We start from the raw sequence: 15328 nt of genomic DNA on the forward strand, positions 1-15328 counted from the left end.
TCTAGATTCAGCACAGTCTATACATTTCATGTTCCAGGTTTTGTGCTCATAATGCAAACTGATCATTATTTTTATGATTAAGGCAACAAGAGCAGCGCTTGCAGTAGAAGAGTCAAAGGTTGAGAGACTGAAGGCTCAGCTTAAGGAATTGTTCCGGTTTTCACAGAATGTACAACCACTCTCTGACGATGTTATAACCGCAGTACAGGAATATCAAAGGTATTGATCAGTAGGGAATGGGGGTGGGGTGGGCTAGCAGTTTGCCATAAAACTTCACTGGGGACCAAGGATCAGCAGGGCCCGTGGAAAAAGTGCAAGTTAGACTGACCTTGGGTGGCAGAGTCACAAAGGGTTTTGGGGTTTTTCTTTTGTTTTTTTTTTTTTACTGGTGATAGCCACATCCCACAGTTCAGTTAACCTTGCTGCCTTGGACCAGTTCCTGGAACCTCGCTGAGAAGCATTGACTCAAGAGAAGTCCCAGAAGAGCTCAACTCCCATTTAGGCACCAAAATAAATGGCCAGATTTTCAGAAGAGCTCAGTCCATTGTGCGTTGGCCTCATTTGGCATTCCGGCTAGAAGTGTTGCAACAGGAGCTGCTGGGTGGCTGAATACTTCCAGAAATCTGGCCCTAGTTCTGAGTGCTAGAAAATCTCTTTCTCAGGGCCCAAGCCTGCTTCCATTGAAGTGAGTAGGAGTTTTGCCTCTGACTTCAATGGGAGCGAGATCATGCATTTACATGTTAAAAATAACAAAGGAAACTGATCTTTGTGGTTTCTCTGATGTAGTGGGAAGGTTTGACTGTGTGTACAGTGTATTCTCAGCCTCCATAATGATTTGGAACACAAATTCCTTATCTCCTGCTCTGGGATCCCTCTCTGGTTGTCCTATGTGTAGTCTGGATGAAATACTTTGTTTGACTGCTTGTTTTAGCATTGTAGAATCAGTATTTTTATTTTTTTGATTGTTTTCCCTGCTCAACTAAAAATCAGACTGCGAACTGTTGTTGTAAACAGTTTGGCTGAATAACTGCAGAGTGCATATGGCCTTTCTCTGGGAGGTTTGTTTTGATGAATCATTCCCCACCCAGTTATCTGGCAGGGCTTCTCCTGACTTCTCCAGCTTCTCCTGACTACATACCTCCTGTTTTCTGCTTCCATTTTCGGGCTGGAAACATTATAAATCTAGCCTCTCCCTGTGCTTTAGCACTTCCGCTTCCAGGCTGTCTGGAATCAGGAAGTTCAGAGGCTGCAGTTAGCAAACTTCAAGAAAGGATCAGTCTAGGAAGGGAAAAAGAAGGTCAGTTTGTTTTTATTGTATCTAAACTGGTTTTCCTATCCCTAGAGCAGACTGTGCTGGCAAATGGAAAAAGATTGGAGGAATAAAATTGATGCAGAAAAGCAAGCAATTCAAATTTAAAAAATGAAACAAACTAGGATTTATTTTCCACTGAAGAACAACTATGGGAGACTTAAACTTGCCTCTGATCAGAAATCAGTGGCTGTTCAATGAGTTGCCAGCTTTTCCCATAACTCCTGCTTCTTTGAAAGGTGTGGCAAAGTCACAGGCTGCTGCTGGCAGAAGCTGTAGAGTGAATGGCAAGGGAAGTAATAATAGAGATTTCCGTCTGAGGATTTCAGGGCCCTCAAAGCAGGGCCACCGGGGTGAGGGTGGGGGGCAAGAGGGGCAATTTTCCCCAGGCCCCGCAGGAGCCCCCATGAGAATATAGTATTCTATAGTATTGCAACTTTTTTTTATGGAAGGGGCCGCTGAAATTGCTTTGCCCCAGACCCCCTGAATCCTCTGGACGGCCCTGCCTCAAAGCTAAGCTCATTGCAAACACCCCTGTGACATGTAGGTAACTAGTATTATCTCCATTTCACAGAGGGGGAAGCAGATGCAGAAAAGTGAAATTGGCCAAGATTGCATTGGAAGTCTGTGGCATAACTAGGAGTTGAATTCTAGTCTCTTGATTCTCATTCCTGTGTCTTAACAGGACAGTGTTTCCTTTTATGCGTAAACTTTATACTGCAAGCTGCTCCTGACTTCAGGATCCAAGGTCAGGAAAAGCATAGGGAACTAGGAGGTAGCTGTAGGGGATCTGCCACTGGGAAGGGAACTGAATAAGTTACTCTCACAGCCGCACAGCATTTAGGACCAGCCTTCATACTGGGAACCTGGATATTTAAACCATATATGAGTTTAATGAGTGTTTTAATTTATCCACTGATGTTACTTGACACACACAAATGATTCTAAGAAGTTTAAGAAATTTAGAATGAAAGACCAGGAAAATTTATTTGCGTCCCCTTTGTTCTGGGCAATTCTGGGTTATCAAACATTTATTTTTTTGTGTGTAAAGATTAAAAAAAAAATTAAAATGGACCAAAACTCCCTTTTCACCTTTTTATGTATAAATGCTAAAGGGAGGTGCAGCTAAACGCTAGGTCTCTTAGATGTACGTACATGGCTTGTTTCTCCCATCCACCAGCCACGTTGTTCCTTTGATCTTACTGAGTGGATAATACTGAAGGTAACAAATGGAACACAGTGAAATTGTTTGGCATTGGAACTGTCAGGCCAGATTTCATCCCTGATTACATCTCCACTGATTTCTGTGGAGTTGGAGCAGAGATGAATGTGTCCCTCCAGATCTAAGCAGGGTTTGTTGGATATCTGACTGGCAGAAGCAGCTGCCTAGTAAAGAGTGGACAAAGCCAGGAGTACACAAGGAGAAAACTGAGGTTCTTTGTGTTGGGGGGAGCAGACACATGAGGATTGTGCTATTTTGTCCCTCAGTGAATTGCACATTTAGCTAAAGATTTCACTTTAATCATTCTCTCCATTGTCTGCTTATTCTTGCAGGGTCAAGGGAAAGACGTTTAAAATGAGCACTGGGACTGAAACTGAGCTCAGGCAGAGTTTTCAAAATCCACTGCGAGAGTTCCAGCTGTGGAAGCCATCAGCTCAGAGACTTCTGGACTCCACTGCTAACGTTGCTGAGCCCTCCCTGACACATGCTTTCTTACTTCAGATTGAGGTAGAGAGTTGCAGCTAAGTTAGGAAGCTAGTATCTTGTTCGCACGGCACAAGCTGTAGTGACACGTGCACGAATGCAGCTGTCTGATGGCGACACTGAGAATGTTTTCCAGTTCCTGTAGGAAATAACACACTGCTGAAATTCAGGCCTACATCGTCAGTCACTGTAACAAAATCACATCATTTGGAGCATTCTATTTAATGAGCTAGAGTTGCCAGCTGAGTAAGGAATGCTATATAAGAGCCTTATTATTGCCTTTGGCAGTAACCCCAAATCCATCTGGGTTGGAAATCTGAGGACTCCACTAATACTTTTCTAATAATATAGTTTAGAGATGAAGGTGCATAACTGCTGCATGCACCCATGAAATGAGTAGTGATGGCAAAACCCTCGCTCCCTGGATCTCTGGAATAAATGCTTTTTATAAACAGGGATCAAACTGAACCATAACTCTGATAAGACAGTTTCATGTCAGGCACCATGTAGCTGAGTAGGCTTCCTTCATGCAGGCCAGCAAACCAGAGAAAAGAAGCGGTCCGATTTATATAAAAGAAATATTGTGAGCAGAGTTTACTCCTTTCTGATGCAGTTTGTGGTATAGCAGCCTGAGTCATACATTATACCAGGACTGGAGTAGGCCCACAGAGCCCTGCAGTATTGCCCACAGCTTCCTCCTTTTGAGAGTGTAGATGACAGATCCCAGCAAGCAATGCTTCACCTTGATGCGAGCAGCCAGGCTTCATGATGAGTCATTGGGCCTCATCTCCATATTAGGGATGAAGGTGACTGCAATTGGCTCCCTTCATTTTAAAAAATGATTGCTGCCCTGAGGGTTCTGGCAAGTGCTGAGTTGGCTCTCGGCTGGGCACACTGTTGGGTGCCTTGTGATATAGCAAGTATGCTCAAAATACTGTTGTCCTACAGTCATGGCCTTGCTGTTTTTCTGTGCATTTGCCACGTGATCTGCTCATGCAGCCCCTGGTGTTACGATTTCACTAGAAGAATTGTTCTCCTATAGGCATGCCTGGCTCAGAGCTCCCAATTCAAGGAGCAGTTGATGATGTTGCAGCTGAAGAAGGATTTGCTAAGCAGTATCTTTGGTGAGGAGAGAGTGAAGTCTCTCCTAGTGGAAGTAACTGATACGACAAAGGAGAGAGAATTTTTACACAAAAGTCTACTGCAAAGGAGAAGTAGACTGCAGGTGAGCAGTTAATATTAAATTCACTCCAAGGCCTGCTTACTATTTAATATCCATGCCAAAGATTGTGATTAATCTTTTATTAATCCAGATTTGTATAAATAAATTCACTAATACTAATCAACTGTGTCTGATGCATTTTGTAGAGTAATAGAAACATGGATTATTGTGCAGGGAAGCTGCTTATTTGCTCAGAGTGTCAAGTAGACTCTCACAAAATAATATAACTGTAGTTCTTTCAAGTGTTCTTTTTGCTCTTTCTGCCTAGAGTTTGGTAACTCAACATAAAGACTTTGATGCAGGCTTTGTGCCTCTACAGAAGAAGTTATCTGCTATCAGAGCCAAAGTAGATGTAGAGAATGAACCACAACCTGACCTTTTAGGTAAAGAAACACGACTCCAGAGACTACAGGTATGTTACAATGATGGTTATCTATGCTACCTACATGTTAATCACGTTCACGTTGGCAGATAGCCTGACTGATTTATTTTCCTTCTAGGCAAAATGTATAATTTATTAATGTCAGAAGTACCCGGGGGGGCAGGGGCGAGGGGAAGCCCTTCTTTGCTTGACTTGTCACACAAGTCTGATTCTAGATGATCTGATTATTTGATGCTAGAAATGTTTTTTCTATGATAAATTTATACAGCATGGTTCTGATCTCATAGTGGTGAGAATCGGGGTTGGGAATTAGGATATTTCCTGTAGTGCAAAGAGAAACAAGCAACACAGCTGGGTCAACCTAACTTTTTAGTATAGACCTGGCCTTGGTGACAGCAAAATCAAGTTCTTAAATTGCTGCTATTTTGATGCTATTGCACCATTTGTGGTGCTTTAATTAGCCTAGTAGCAGCAAGCATGCTATCACTTGGCTTCTTTGTAATGTATGCTAATGCTAATGTATCGGAATGCCTGCTGGCTTCTTTTGTAAATTTTCAGTTCTAGGCATCAAAAACTAAATGGCTTAAAATTAGTTATTTTTCTTTAATACATCTCATGCTGTCAAATGGAACCAAGTGCAGAATCAACGTTCTGACCTGTCTTGTAGGGCCAAATCGTGTTCAGTATGTAAGTAGCCAATGTACAGTATTCCTTTTTCACTACAGATGATCCAAGAAGAGTTGGCAGAGTTTATAGTTCAAATGGAAGAGCTGGAGAATCTAGTTCAATCTAATCCCGCGCACAGGCATAAAATGAACCAGCTTTCATCTGACTATCAGACACTGAAGAGATCTCTGGAGGTAACTCATCATTTAGTGGAGAATTTAAAGTGGCAACTGTGAAAATTATCCTTTCATATTATCATAATATCTGCTTTCAACCACTGACATTTTCCGCTAGTGGAAGGCAGGGGCTGAGTTCTTATGGCCTTGATAAATCTTTAAACATTCTCCAGTTTTCTCTGTTTTGATCTTCCTCACCCTACATTGTGGCCATCATCCTACCAACTGAGGCTACACTTACATGTTGAACTGGTATAAATATTTTGGTAGTGGGAGCAGAGAATTTTTACCTATATAGTTATAAAGGTACAACCCCTACAGTGGATGCAGTTAGACCATTCTGCTCTAAAGCACCTTTATACCAGTATATTTCCCTTTCTGTACGGGAATAGGTTATACCAGTATAAGCAGTTTTATACCAATATAACTGTGTCCACACTAGTGAGGGTTGTATGACTTTAACTACACCAATATAGTTAAACAATACAACTTTTGTGTTCAGACAAGTTGTGAGGAGTGGATAGACTCCCTTTTAGAGTCTATAAACACTACCACATGTTGGTTTGGAAAGTCTCAGTTGTGCGGTGTGAGGCTCCCCACTCTGTGGGGCTGAATCTATTGCTGAGTGTCCAGATCTTTTTGGCTTGGGCTCGTGCAATGGGATTTGCTGTATAGGGCATTTAGTACTGAGTCATCTGGAAGGTTTATCGCAGGCTTTATAAGACCTAAAAGTTAATGGACCAAAACCACGGCAGTTACCTCAAGGACTGATTTGACCTAGGTCAGAGGTTCTCATCCTTTTTCTTGCTGAGGCCCCCCTCAGCATGCTATAAAAACGCCAGGGTCCAGTGGGGGAGGAGAGGGGAGCGCTGGGTTCCAGGCCAGGGAGGGGACCTCCTTGGGCATAGGAATAGTTTTACTTCTATTTTGTGGGGGGGCTGGTGGGGCTTGAGCCAGCTCTGCACAGCAGGGTCCAGGGACGAAGCGCCACCTCCACCCACTGACTCATTCAGGAAGCCACCAGCCTGTCTGAGCTGTGGAGGGATGAAACCAAAAAATATAACTCAAAGGGAGACTCGGTTCAAAATGTCTGAAAACCGCTCAGGGTGCAGGGAAGAGGTAGCTAGGAGCTGTTTGTGGGCAGGGGAGTAGCTCACAGTGCAGGGATGGGGTAGCTGGGGCTGTGTGGGCAAGGGGTAGCTAGGGTGTGTGTGCAGGCACGGGGGTAGCTCAGGGTGCAGGCAGGGGGGGTAGCTAAGGGCTGTGTATGGGCGGGGACCCTCCCAGTGCAGCTCCCAGCTTCAGGGCGGGACACTGGGGCTCCCAGCTTCAGCCCCCTGCTTCTCCTGGCTTGGTGAGGAGGGGAGGTTTGCTGGCTTCAGGGCCGTGCCACTCCCGGCTGGGGGGTGCAGGGGTGGGGCACCAGTTTTAGTCCCACACCACTCCCATCTTAAGCACTGGGGCTCGGGGCACCAGGTTTCAGCCATGGGGCTCCACGGCCCCCCTGAAAGGGCTCAAGGTCCCCAAGGGGCTGCGGATCCCCAGTTGAGAACTGCTGACCTAAAGTATTTTGTTGCTTGTAAAGACAGCTATAAAAATCTTCCTTCCCAAAACAAACTGAGATCATGTAAGATTCTCTTGGTTTGCTGTCACTAAATAATTATCCGTAATAAAATTTGACTCCAATATGCTAGGGAATTCTAGTTTTTAATCACAAATAGTAAACAAATATATCACAAAAATAGTATTTTTCCAGGTAAAAGTACCATATGGCAGATCTCTTTCTATTATATCTTGTGTGATTTTGCATGCAAAGAGGGGACGAGGAAGTACTTAGTTCAGATACTAAAATACAAAATCTTTCACTTTGAGTCATCTGTACAGAGGGAAGCTATTCTAATACATAATGCCCCACCATGTGGCTAAGCTCAGATCTGCAGGAGCTTGTAGATATCCAGTTAGGAGGTGCATTCCATGTCATGGTACTAAAGAGCTAGGAGTTTCTGCCTTTCAATCTTATTTTTATTTCATCTCTTTGTGTTTCTATAGCACCCGTCACCATAATCTCTCTTGTGAAGCCTGCTGTCTCTTTGTGTTCTATCACTGATATGTTTTGGTCATTCCTGGTATTTTTAGATCATCCTGGCACGGACTGCGAAGCACGTTCGGGAGCATTGGGCATTCAATAACAAACTATCAGACCTTCAGCGGTGGATCACAATGACTGAACGGAAGTTGGAATCCTATCAGGATGCCAGTGCGGAAAGGAACATGGAGAGCAGAGTCGCAGACCTGGAGGTGAGGATCACATCTTGGCATATGATGTCATCATCCATTTGCTTTTGTCATCGATGCGGCAGGTAGATATTCAGAGGAAGTGGTGTGTTTCCTTGGGCTCCATTTCCATTTGCCATGTAAACTCGTGGACAGAGGATTCCTACTGCCTAACTGGACTGCTCTATGATGAGTGCATGAGGATCTGGGGGTGGTTAGGGCGAAAGAAGCACCAAGCTTCTGTTGAAATATCTGCAGCATCATTAAAGGAAAATCCAGTCTTGAAAGTGAATTCCTCCTGGCAGGATGGTTTCTCCAGACACACAGCAGTGTAGCATTAAATGGTGTGTTATTCTATTGGTTTATCCTACGCTGCATTTATTTGTGCCAAAGGGAAAATGTCTCCGTTCCCGCAGTTGCTCAGTTTTCCCTCCATGGAAGTACTTTGGGGTCAGATTCACTCATAGTGGTGATTTACCACTGTGCCAGCCTGGGCTGATTGGCCCTGGAGTGGGAAGCAGCCGTTTTAATTTCCATTGAGAGCTCCTGAGAAGCCCCACAGTGTTACCCTGCAGCAGGGATGTACTAGCTACACCTCTTCCCTAATCCCGTGCTACTCACTTCTTGGGCTTTGCTGGATTCTTCCAGGAGCCCTAGCAGATCTTGCTGCTGGGGCCCCATAACTAGTGTAGTGCCAAGAGAAACGAGCATAATCCTGAGCTGAACATAGCCCTTCGTTTGACACAGGTATCATGCATTGTGGTAAAGCTTCAGCAATAGCAGCAACACCTGAAAGTAACTGTGAGTGCTGTGAATTTCAGGGGCTGCTAGCTGAACTCCCAGGTAAAGAGATCCAGTTGCACCTTGTTGGGGCTCATGGCCAGCTAGTGATTGAGAGTTCTTCCCCAGAGGGGGCAGCACATGTCCATACTGCAATGAACCAGCTGACAGAATCGTTGAGATCACTCAAAAAGATGACAATCAGGTAAGCTTTCATGTGTGTCTTTCCCATGTCCCTTTGAGGGGGATTCTCTCTGCTGCTCTATAACCAGCCCTGCAAATGCTAAGCCTAAAGGAGTATTGAAAGTTAGGGGCTGTGATTGATTCTCTTTTGACTGCAGTGGAATTATTCCTGATTTACGCTGGTGTAAGAAGATGGAGACTCAGGCCAACTGTGTCTATGACCTGCACAGTACCTCTTCTGAGACTTCAGCCAGGATATTGCAGTCTGTGAGCAGACACTGTACATGGCAACTCTCCCTTAGGCCTGAACCAGTAGGAGCTTTGCAGTACTTGAGTCAGGAAATAAGGCTTTGGATGAGTGTGTTGCAGATGTGAACAGAGAGAAAAGTCTGGATCTTGGACAGGTTATGGATGAGGAAGGGGAGGCAAGACTTGGATATTGCCTGCATGTGGGGGGCTAGGAAGAGAACAGAGTCGGAGGTGCCTCTGGGCTTAGCGACCTGAGGGACTGGGAGGGTGACATTGTTCATGATGGCAGAGAAGAGGCCTTAGGCAGTGGGAGTTGAGATGCTCACCCAAGCACGGTGATAACGTGTCTACGTTAGTTATCATGATCCGCCACCCCAAACTGACACAGTCTCCACCTCCCATGTATCTTGCAAGCATTAGTAGGAGATAATGAGACTCTGAGCTGTGCCTCTTGCAGCCACAGCAGACCAGCTGTAATGTGGGTGACAGTTTCACACAGTTTTGTGTTAAAACCTCATTAGATTTCAGAGCATGGCTCCCAAGAATAAACAATTCAAATTCAAGCCGTTCAGAAACAAGCCAAGCCAAACACACACACAGAGAGCTCACTCTTTAATTAGGTCTTGCCGGCAGCTAAATGTCACTTTGGAAGACATTCTCACCCCTGCCATTACCAGATGCCTTGGCTGTTACTTGTCAAGCAATGCTTCGTAATTAGAACACACATTCCCTCTCCATCTTTGCTGTGAGCTCCTGGATTCTTTTACAAGTGATTTATCTGGATTACCACGTGCTTGGGAGGAGTTCTCCGGCTCTCATGATTTTTGTGGGTGTCCTGGATTTTGCTGAGAAGTACACAAAGAAATAACAGGTTGGTCACCTGCTTCTGATTTTTTTTTAAGAGCACTCTCAATTATTTTCATTTTGGAATTTGCTCCCTCAAATGAGACAAAAGTGCTTCTATCCATTAATGCCAATTTCTAGTTTATTTTCCATTCTGCATAAAAAGATTCCTAACTTTAGATACAAAAATGATACATGCATACCAATTGGATAATCACATTCAGTAAATCATAACCTTTCTGATGATAACTTACAAGACCCATCTTGCATAAAAGATATCTGTTATGCCATAAGCATATTTCCATAAAGAATATGGGGTGTAATGTCACAAGCTCCCTCTGGCTTTCTCTCAGCCCTGACTTAGAACTCCAAGCTTGTCTCTCCCTTCCCACCAAACACTCTAGGCTCTGCCAGTGCTACTGTCTGCTCAGTGCAACCCACCCTTGATGTTCTGAGGCATTTTTCATTCATCATTTTTCAGGCTGTTGCATGTTCTTCTCTTGTCCAAACTTCTGTTAGCTGCTTTAGCCTCTCCCTCACCCCCCTCACTTTTTTTTAAAATGAGCTGCTCTGTTATTGGTATGTCTTCACTGCAGAGGTAACTAGTGGTTTGCGCTTGAGTTACTTCTCTCATGTTTGCCTAGCTCAAGTGAGACCAGCTGCATTGCAAAATAACACTTGAGTTTCTTTGTCTGCAGTGGACTCACTTGTGTGGCACTGAGACTTCATAGGACATGTCCCATGGTCATGTTGGGAATTCTTTCACCGTGTATTGTGAAAGAGAGGGCCATAGCTATGCTGTTGTAGCAGCTGTAGTGTAGACATGGCCTTAGACTTTGTCTACACTTACATTTTATAGTGCTCGAACTTGCTGGCTCAGGGAGGTGAAAAATCACCCCCCTAAGTGCAGGACAGACCCCAAGTGTTGGGAGCTAATCCCCTCATGGAGGTGGATTACCAGGAGCGCTGGGAGAGCTGTGTCCCAGCGCTTACGCGTGACCCCACTCACGCTTCAAAGTGCTGCCGCCGGAGCGCTCCCGCGGTAGCACTTTGAAGTTTCTAGTGTAGACATAGCCTCAGTATTTCTGTGCCTCATTCCCGACCTGTAAAATGGGGATGATAATCCCTACCTCACAAGGATGCTGTGAGGCTAAATTCATCATAGCTGGTGAGTCAGTCAAGTATTCCCCTGATGGGAGTTGTATAAGTAGCTTAGTTAGAGCATTCTGCCTGCACCATGCTCCCAGTCCCTGAGGCCTGGAAATGAAGGAAATGTTTGGGAGCCAAACGCTGATCCCCTGGTGGCATTTCATTATCCGCAGTTTGCTAACAGGAGACCTTGAAAATAAAATGACAGCATCAGTGGGCATAACTTACGTATTCTAGCCATGTTAATTATGTGAGCTTTCTGGATGTACATAAATACAGCATTATATTTAACATATAGGCAATACCAGAAGACCTTGATATTAACTGTTTAGAATATTTTAGGTTGTCAAAACATAGTTGTGCACCAAGAAACACTCCTGATATGGATCCTTAGATTCAGGACAGAATACTTAAAGAGGCAGAGCCTAAAATTACAGATGAGCCTGAACCAAACCTCAAGAGCCAAGAGCTCCCAAACTGAGAAAGTTTGGATGCAGCTCAGACCCATTGCTGTGTGGTAGGAGAAAATGAGGAATGGAAGGGCTAAAGGGATGCCAGCAACTTTAAAAAAAAAATCACCCTCTTTTCCAAAAATATTGTACTGATAGTCATTTTAGGTGTTAACCGTAACTCAGACAATAGAGGAAAAGTTTTCTCATGTTGTTTACTATATATATTTTGACAGTACTTTGTTTGTTGTTAATTTCACTGGTTCCCATGTGTAATATTTCCACACTACGGTAATGGAGAGAAAATATTTTTAAATATGTAAATGTGATTGTAAAACCCACAGAAGCTGGCAGGGAAATTCAGGCTCAGGCATAGAACCTGAAACTACCTTTAACTTTCCTTTTTCAAAGAGCCTAGATTTCAAGTTGACAGTATCCCTTTTAGGGACTAACCCATAGTGATGCAAGAACTCTGTGGTAGACAGGAATAGAACCCAGATCAGCTGACTCCTGCTGTTGTACCTTAACCACAAGACCATCCTTCTCTTCTGAAAGTACATCAGCTGTACTTTTCCAAGGAGCCACTTCTGGAGTGGCTGTTAATGTTTTGCAATGTTCTAAGCAGAGCTAATATTCTTGCCTACCTATCTATACTCATTGTATTTATAGCAGCATTCACTATAGTACCTAGTGCTGTTCAGATTTGCTGGTCCCTGCTGTGCTTCTAACAAAGTGCTGTGCATGCTCATGAACCCATATTCACACAAAAATAACCTGCACCAACTTGTACACTGTGGAGCTACATTTATATGATTAGGGTTACTGGTGATGCTCCAGTGATTACTCACTACCAGAAAAGCCTCTTGGTGCCCTAATCAGCAAGACATGACCCCAGTAGAGGGATGAGTCACCAGAACTGCTACATGGGACAGTAGTGGGGGGCATCCTAGTTTTCATTTGCTTTCCAGGGGCTTGAAGCATTGTAGAGACAGGGGGCTCAAGATGGTGCAAGGAGAGATCATGTCAAGGAAATCAGCAGACCAGCTGAAGTATTAAAGCCTATGAGTGGTGTTGCTTGTGCAGAGAAGAGTGTTGTTCTGATAACTTTCCTTAAAGAGCTACGAGTCAGCGCTAGCACTGAATACTACTAATACTTTGTGACACTGCTGATTTGTTACTTGTTCTTACTTTATTAATAGTAAGGAGATAGTAAGGAAATAATAATAATATTTTTAAGCATAAGTATGTTGGTTTGGTTCCCCACCCCTTCCCCCCATTCCATGAATGTATCAGTTGTCAGATGCATCACTGCATTGACTTCTTTGATTTTGTATTTTCAAGCCTCCTCAGCAGCATTCAGCCAAATACAACAGTGGTTGATACAGGGAAGAATATAACCGTCGTGGGTAATACACTGATGACTGGGTTGGCCTTCGGCTCTTCAGAGGTAACTCTCAAGCACTCCCAGGTGAGAGAAGTAATCTGTATCAGCATTCCTTAATAACTTTACAAAGCCCATTTCCCCTTGGCTCTGTCTGATACCGTACGTAAAACTCTCCAATTTGCAAAGTTCAGCAAACATCTAAAATGTGGGGATCAAGTTTCTGAGCCTCACTGGGTCATTAGAAAGCACATCTGACATCTTCAGTTTGCAAAGGCTGATGTAGGAGCATAGCTTCATGACTCCCATACAAATCAATGGAAGTCACTCAGCCAAACTCACATGTACTGTTTTGGATATGAAACAGTATGTGTTATAGTAGAGACCCTTGTAAATAGTACCATTATGCCAGGCAGGGAGTTAGGGAAAAAACCATCTGGAACCTTCTGTGTTTTGCTAAATTCCTCATTCCACTGTCAAATTTTAGTAGAGCAAACCCAGTGCCAGATTCTCAGATGGTGTAAATCATTATAGCTCCAGTGCAGATGGTTTACACCAGCTGAGGACCTGGCCCTCTATCTCCTTCCTGTGACCAGTTAATTATAACTTGAATCACAGATGGAGGGTGCCTCCCGCTCCATTTCCAATTATTTTGTCCTTCTACATACATAACTCCTATAGAAATCATAGGGGATTTTGTCTGCATAGGAAATCCAGACCTAAAGTTCTTCCTTATATTGAGAGCCTGTTGGTACTTGAGACTTCAGTGGAAGATGAGGTGCTCAGCACTTTGTAGAATTGGTTTCAGCTGCAATGAGACAGGAGAGACCAGACCTGGACCCTGGTGATGGCCCACTGGAGTCAATGGGAATTCAGCAGGAACATGATTGGCTGTTGGTGACTGAAGGCAGTAATAATAATGTGTGTTTCCTTTTTTATAAATTCCTTTTTGGGTTTTGTTTTGTGACTCAGGCGAATGTGAGCAAAGAGGAAGAGAACAGTCATCTCCTTAAACTCATGAAGGACTTTGAAGAGTGGTTACATGTAGAAAATGACAAACTGAGCAATATTTTTGTCATGAAACCCTCCAGTTTTGAAGACGTTAAAGCAATACACAGCAAGCTGAAGGTTGGTTTTCAAACACTAATTTTCTGAGTGTAGGGAATTATGTTGGGAGATGAACATAAGAATGGCCATCCTGGGTCATACCAGTGGTCTATCTAGCCCAGTGTCCTGTCTTCTCATAGGGGCCAGTGCCAGATTGTTCAGAGGGAATGAACAGAACAGGGCAATTAACAAGTGATCCATCCTCTGTTGTCCAGTACCAACTTCTGGCAATCAGAGGTTTAGAGACAAGTGCAGCATAGGGTTTCATCACTGCATATCTTAGCTAATGGGCATTAATGGACATGTCCTCCATGAACTTACCTAATTCTTTTTTGAATCTAGTTATACATTTGACCTTCACAACATCCCCTGGCAGCAAGTTCCACAGGTTGACTGTGTGTTGTGTGAAGAACTACTTCCTTATGTTTGTTTTAAACCTGCTGCCTATTAATTTCATTGGGTGACCCCTAGTTCTTGTGTTATATGAAGGGGTAAATAACACTTCCCTATTCACTTTCACCACACATTCGTGATTTTACAGACCTCTATCATATCCTCCCTCAGTCATCTCTTTTCTAAGCTGAGCAGTCCCAGTCTTTTTAATCTCTCCTCATATGGAATTTGTTCCATACCTCTAATCACTTTTGTTGCCCTTCTCTGTATTTTGTTCCAATTCTAATACCTTTTCTGAGATGAGGCAACCAGAACTGCATGCAGTATTCAAGGGGTGGTCGTACCATGAATTTATACAGTGGCATTTATACATTCAGTGGATGTTTTCAGAGAACTATCTACAGTGACTCCAGGATCTCTCTCTTGAGTGGCAGCAACTAAGTTAGACCCCATCATTTTATATATATAGTTGGGATTATCTTTTCCAATGTGCATTACATTGCACTTGTCAGCATTGAATTTCATCTTTCTATTTTGTTGCCCAGTCTAGTGAGATCCCTTTGTAACTCTTCACAGTCAGCTATGAACTTAACTGTCTTCAGTAATTTAGTATATGCAGATTTTGCCACCACACTGTCACTTTTACAGGCATAGGTGCTGCAGCACTCTCTGATTTGAAGTGGCTTCCATCATATATATGCAGGGTTTACAGTTTGGTTCAATGGCTCTCAGCACCCCCACTATAAAAATTGTTCCAGCACCCTGTTTACAGATCATTTATGAATATTGTTGTACTGTGCACAGATCCCTGAGGGACTTCACTGTTTACTGCATTCCATTTCAAAACTGACCATTTATTCTTACCATTTGTTTCCTGTCCTTTAACCAGTTACTGATACTTATGAGATAAGAGGGAAGGTCCTCTCGACTCCTTACTTTGCTTAAGACGCTTTCGTGAGGGACCTTGTCAAAGGCTTTCTGAAAGTGCAAGTACACTATATCCACTGGATCACCTTTGTTCACATATTTGACCCCCTCAGAGAAGTCTAATAGATTCATG

The 15328-nt window shown here is 43.5% G+C and overlaps 1 protein-coding gene across 9 annotated transcripts in view; it reads left to right on the plus strand.

Moving 5' to 3' along the window:
• Positions 1-15328, plus strand: part of SYNE3 (spectrin repeat containing nuclear envelope family member 3) — an 89780-nt gene that overhangs the window by 50294 nt on the left and 24158 nt on the right. For 7 of the 9 annotated variants that reach the window (XM_030558819.1, XM_030558814.1, XM_030558817.1 and 4 more), the window contains 9 exons: positions 83-219; positions 2864-3038; positions 4057-4239; positions 4505-4648; positions 5344-5478; positions 7597-7758; positions 8556-8719; positions 12729-12855; positions 13741-13896. In XM_030558819.1, the coding sequence (XP_030414679.1) occupies positions 83-219; positions 2864-3038; positions 4057-4239; positions 4505-4648; positions 5344-5478; positions 7597-7758; positions 8556-8719; positions 12729-12855; positions 13741-13896 (1383 nt within the window). Of the gene's footprint in view, positions 1-82; positions 220-2863; positions 3039-4056; positions 4240-4504; positions 4649-5343; positions 5479-7596; positions 7759-8555; positions 8720-8855; positions 9969-12728; positions 12856-13740; positions 13897-15328 lie in introns of those variants that run through there. The other 2 variants (XM_030558821.1, XM_030558822.1) reach the window with 2 other exon arrangements.

Source organism: Gopherus evgoodei, chromosome 4 (genome assembly GCF_007399415.2).
Source record: "Gopherus evgoodei ecotype Sinaloan lineage chromosome 4, rGopEvg1_v1.p, whole genome shotgun sequence".
Classification (NCBI taxonomy): Eukaryota; Metazoa; Chordata; order Testudines; family Testudinidae; genus Gopherus; species Gopherus evgoodei.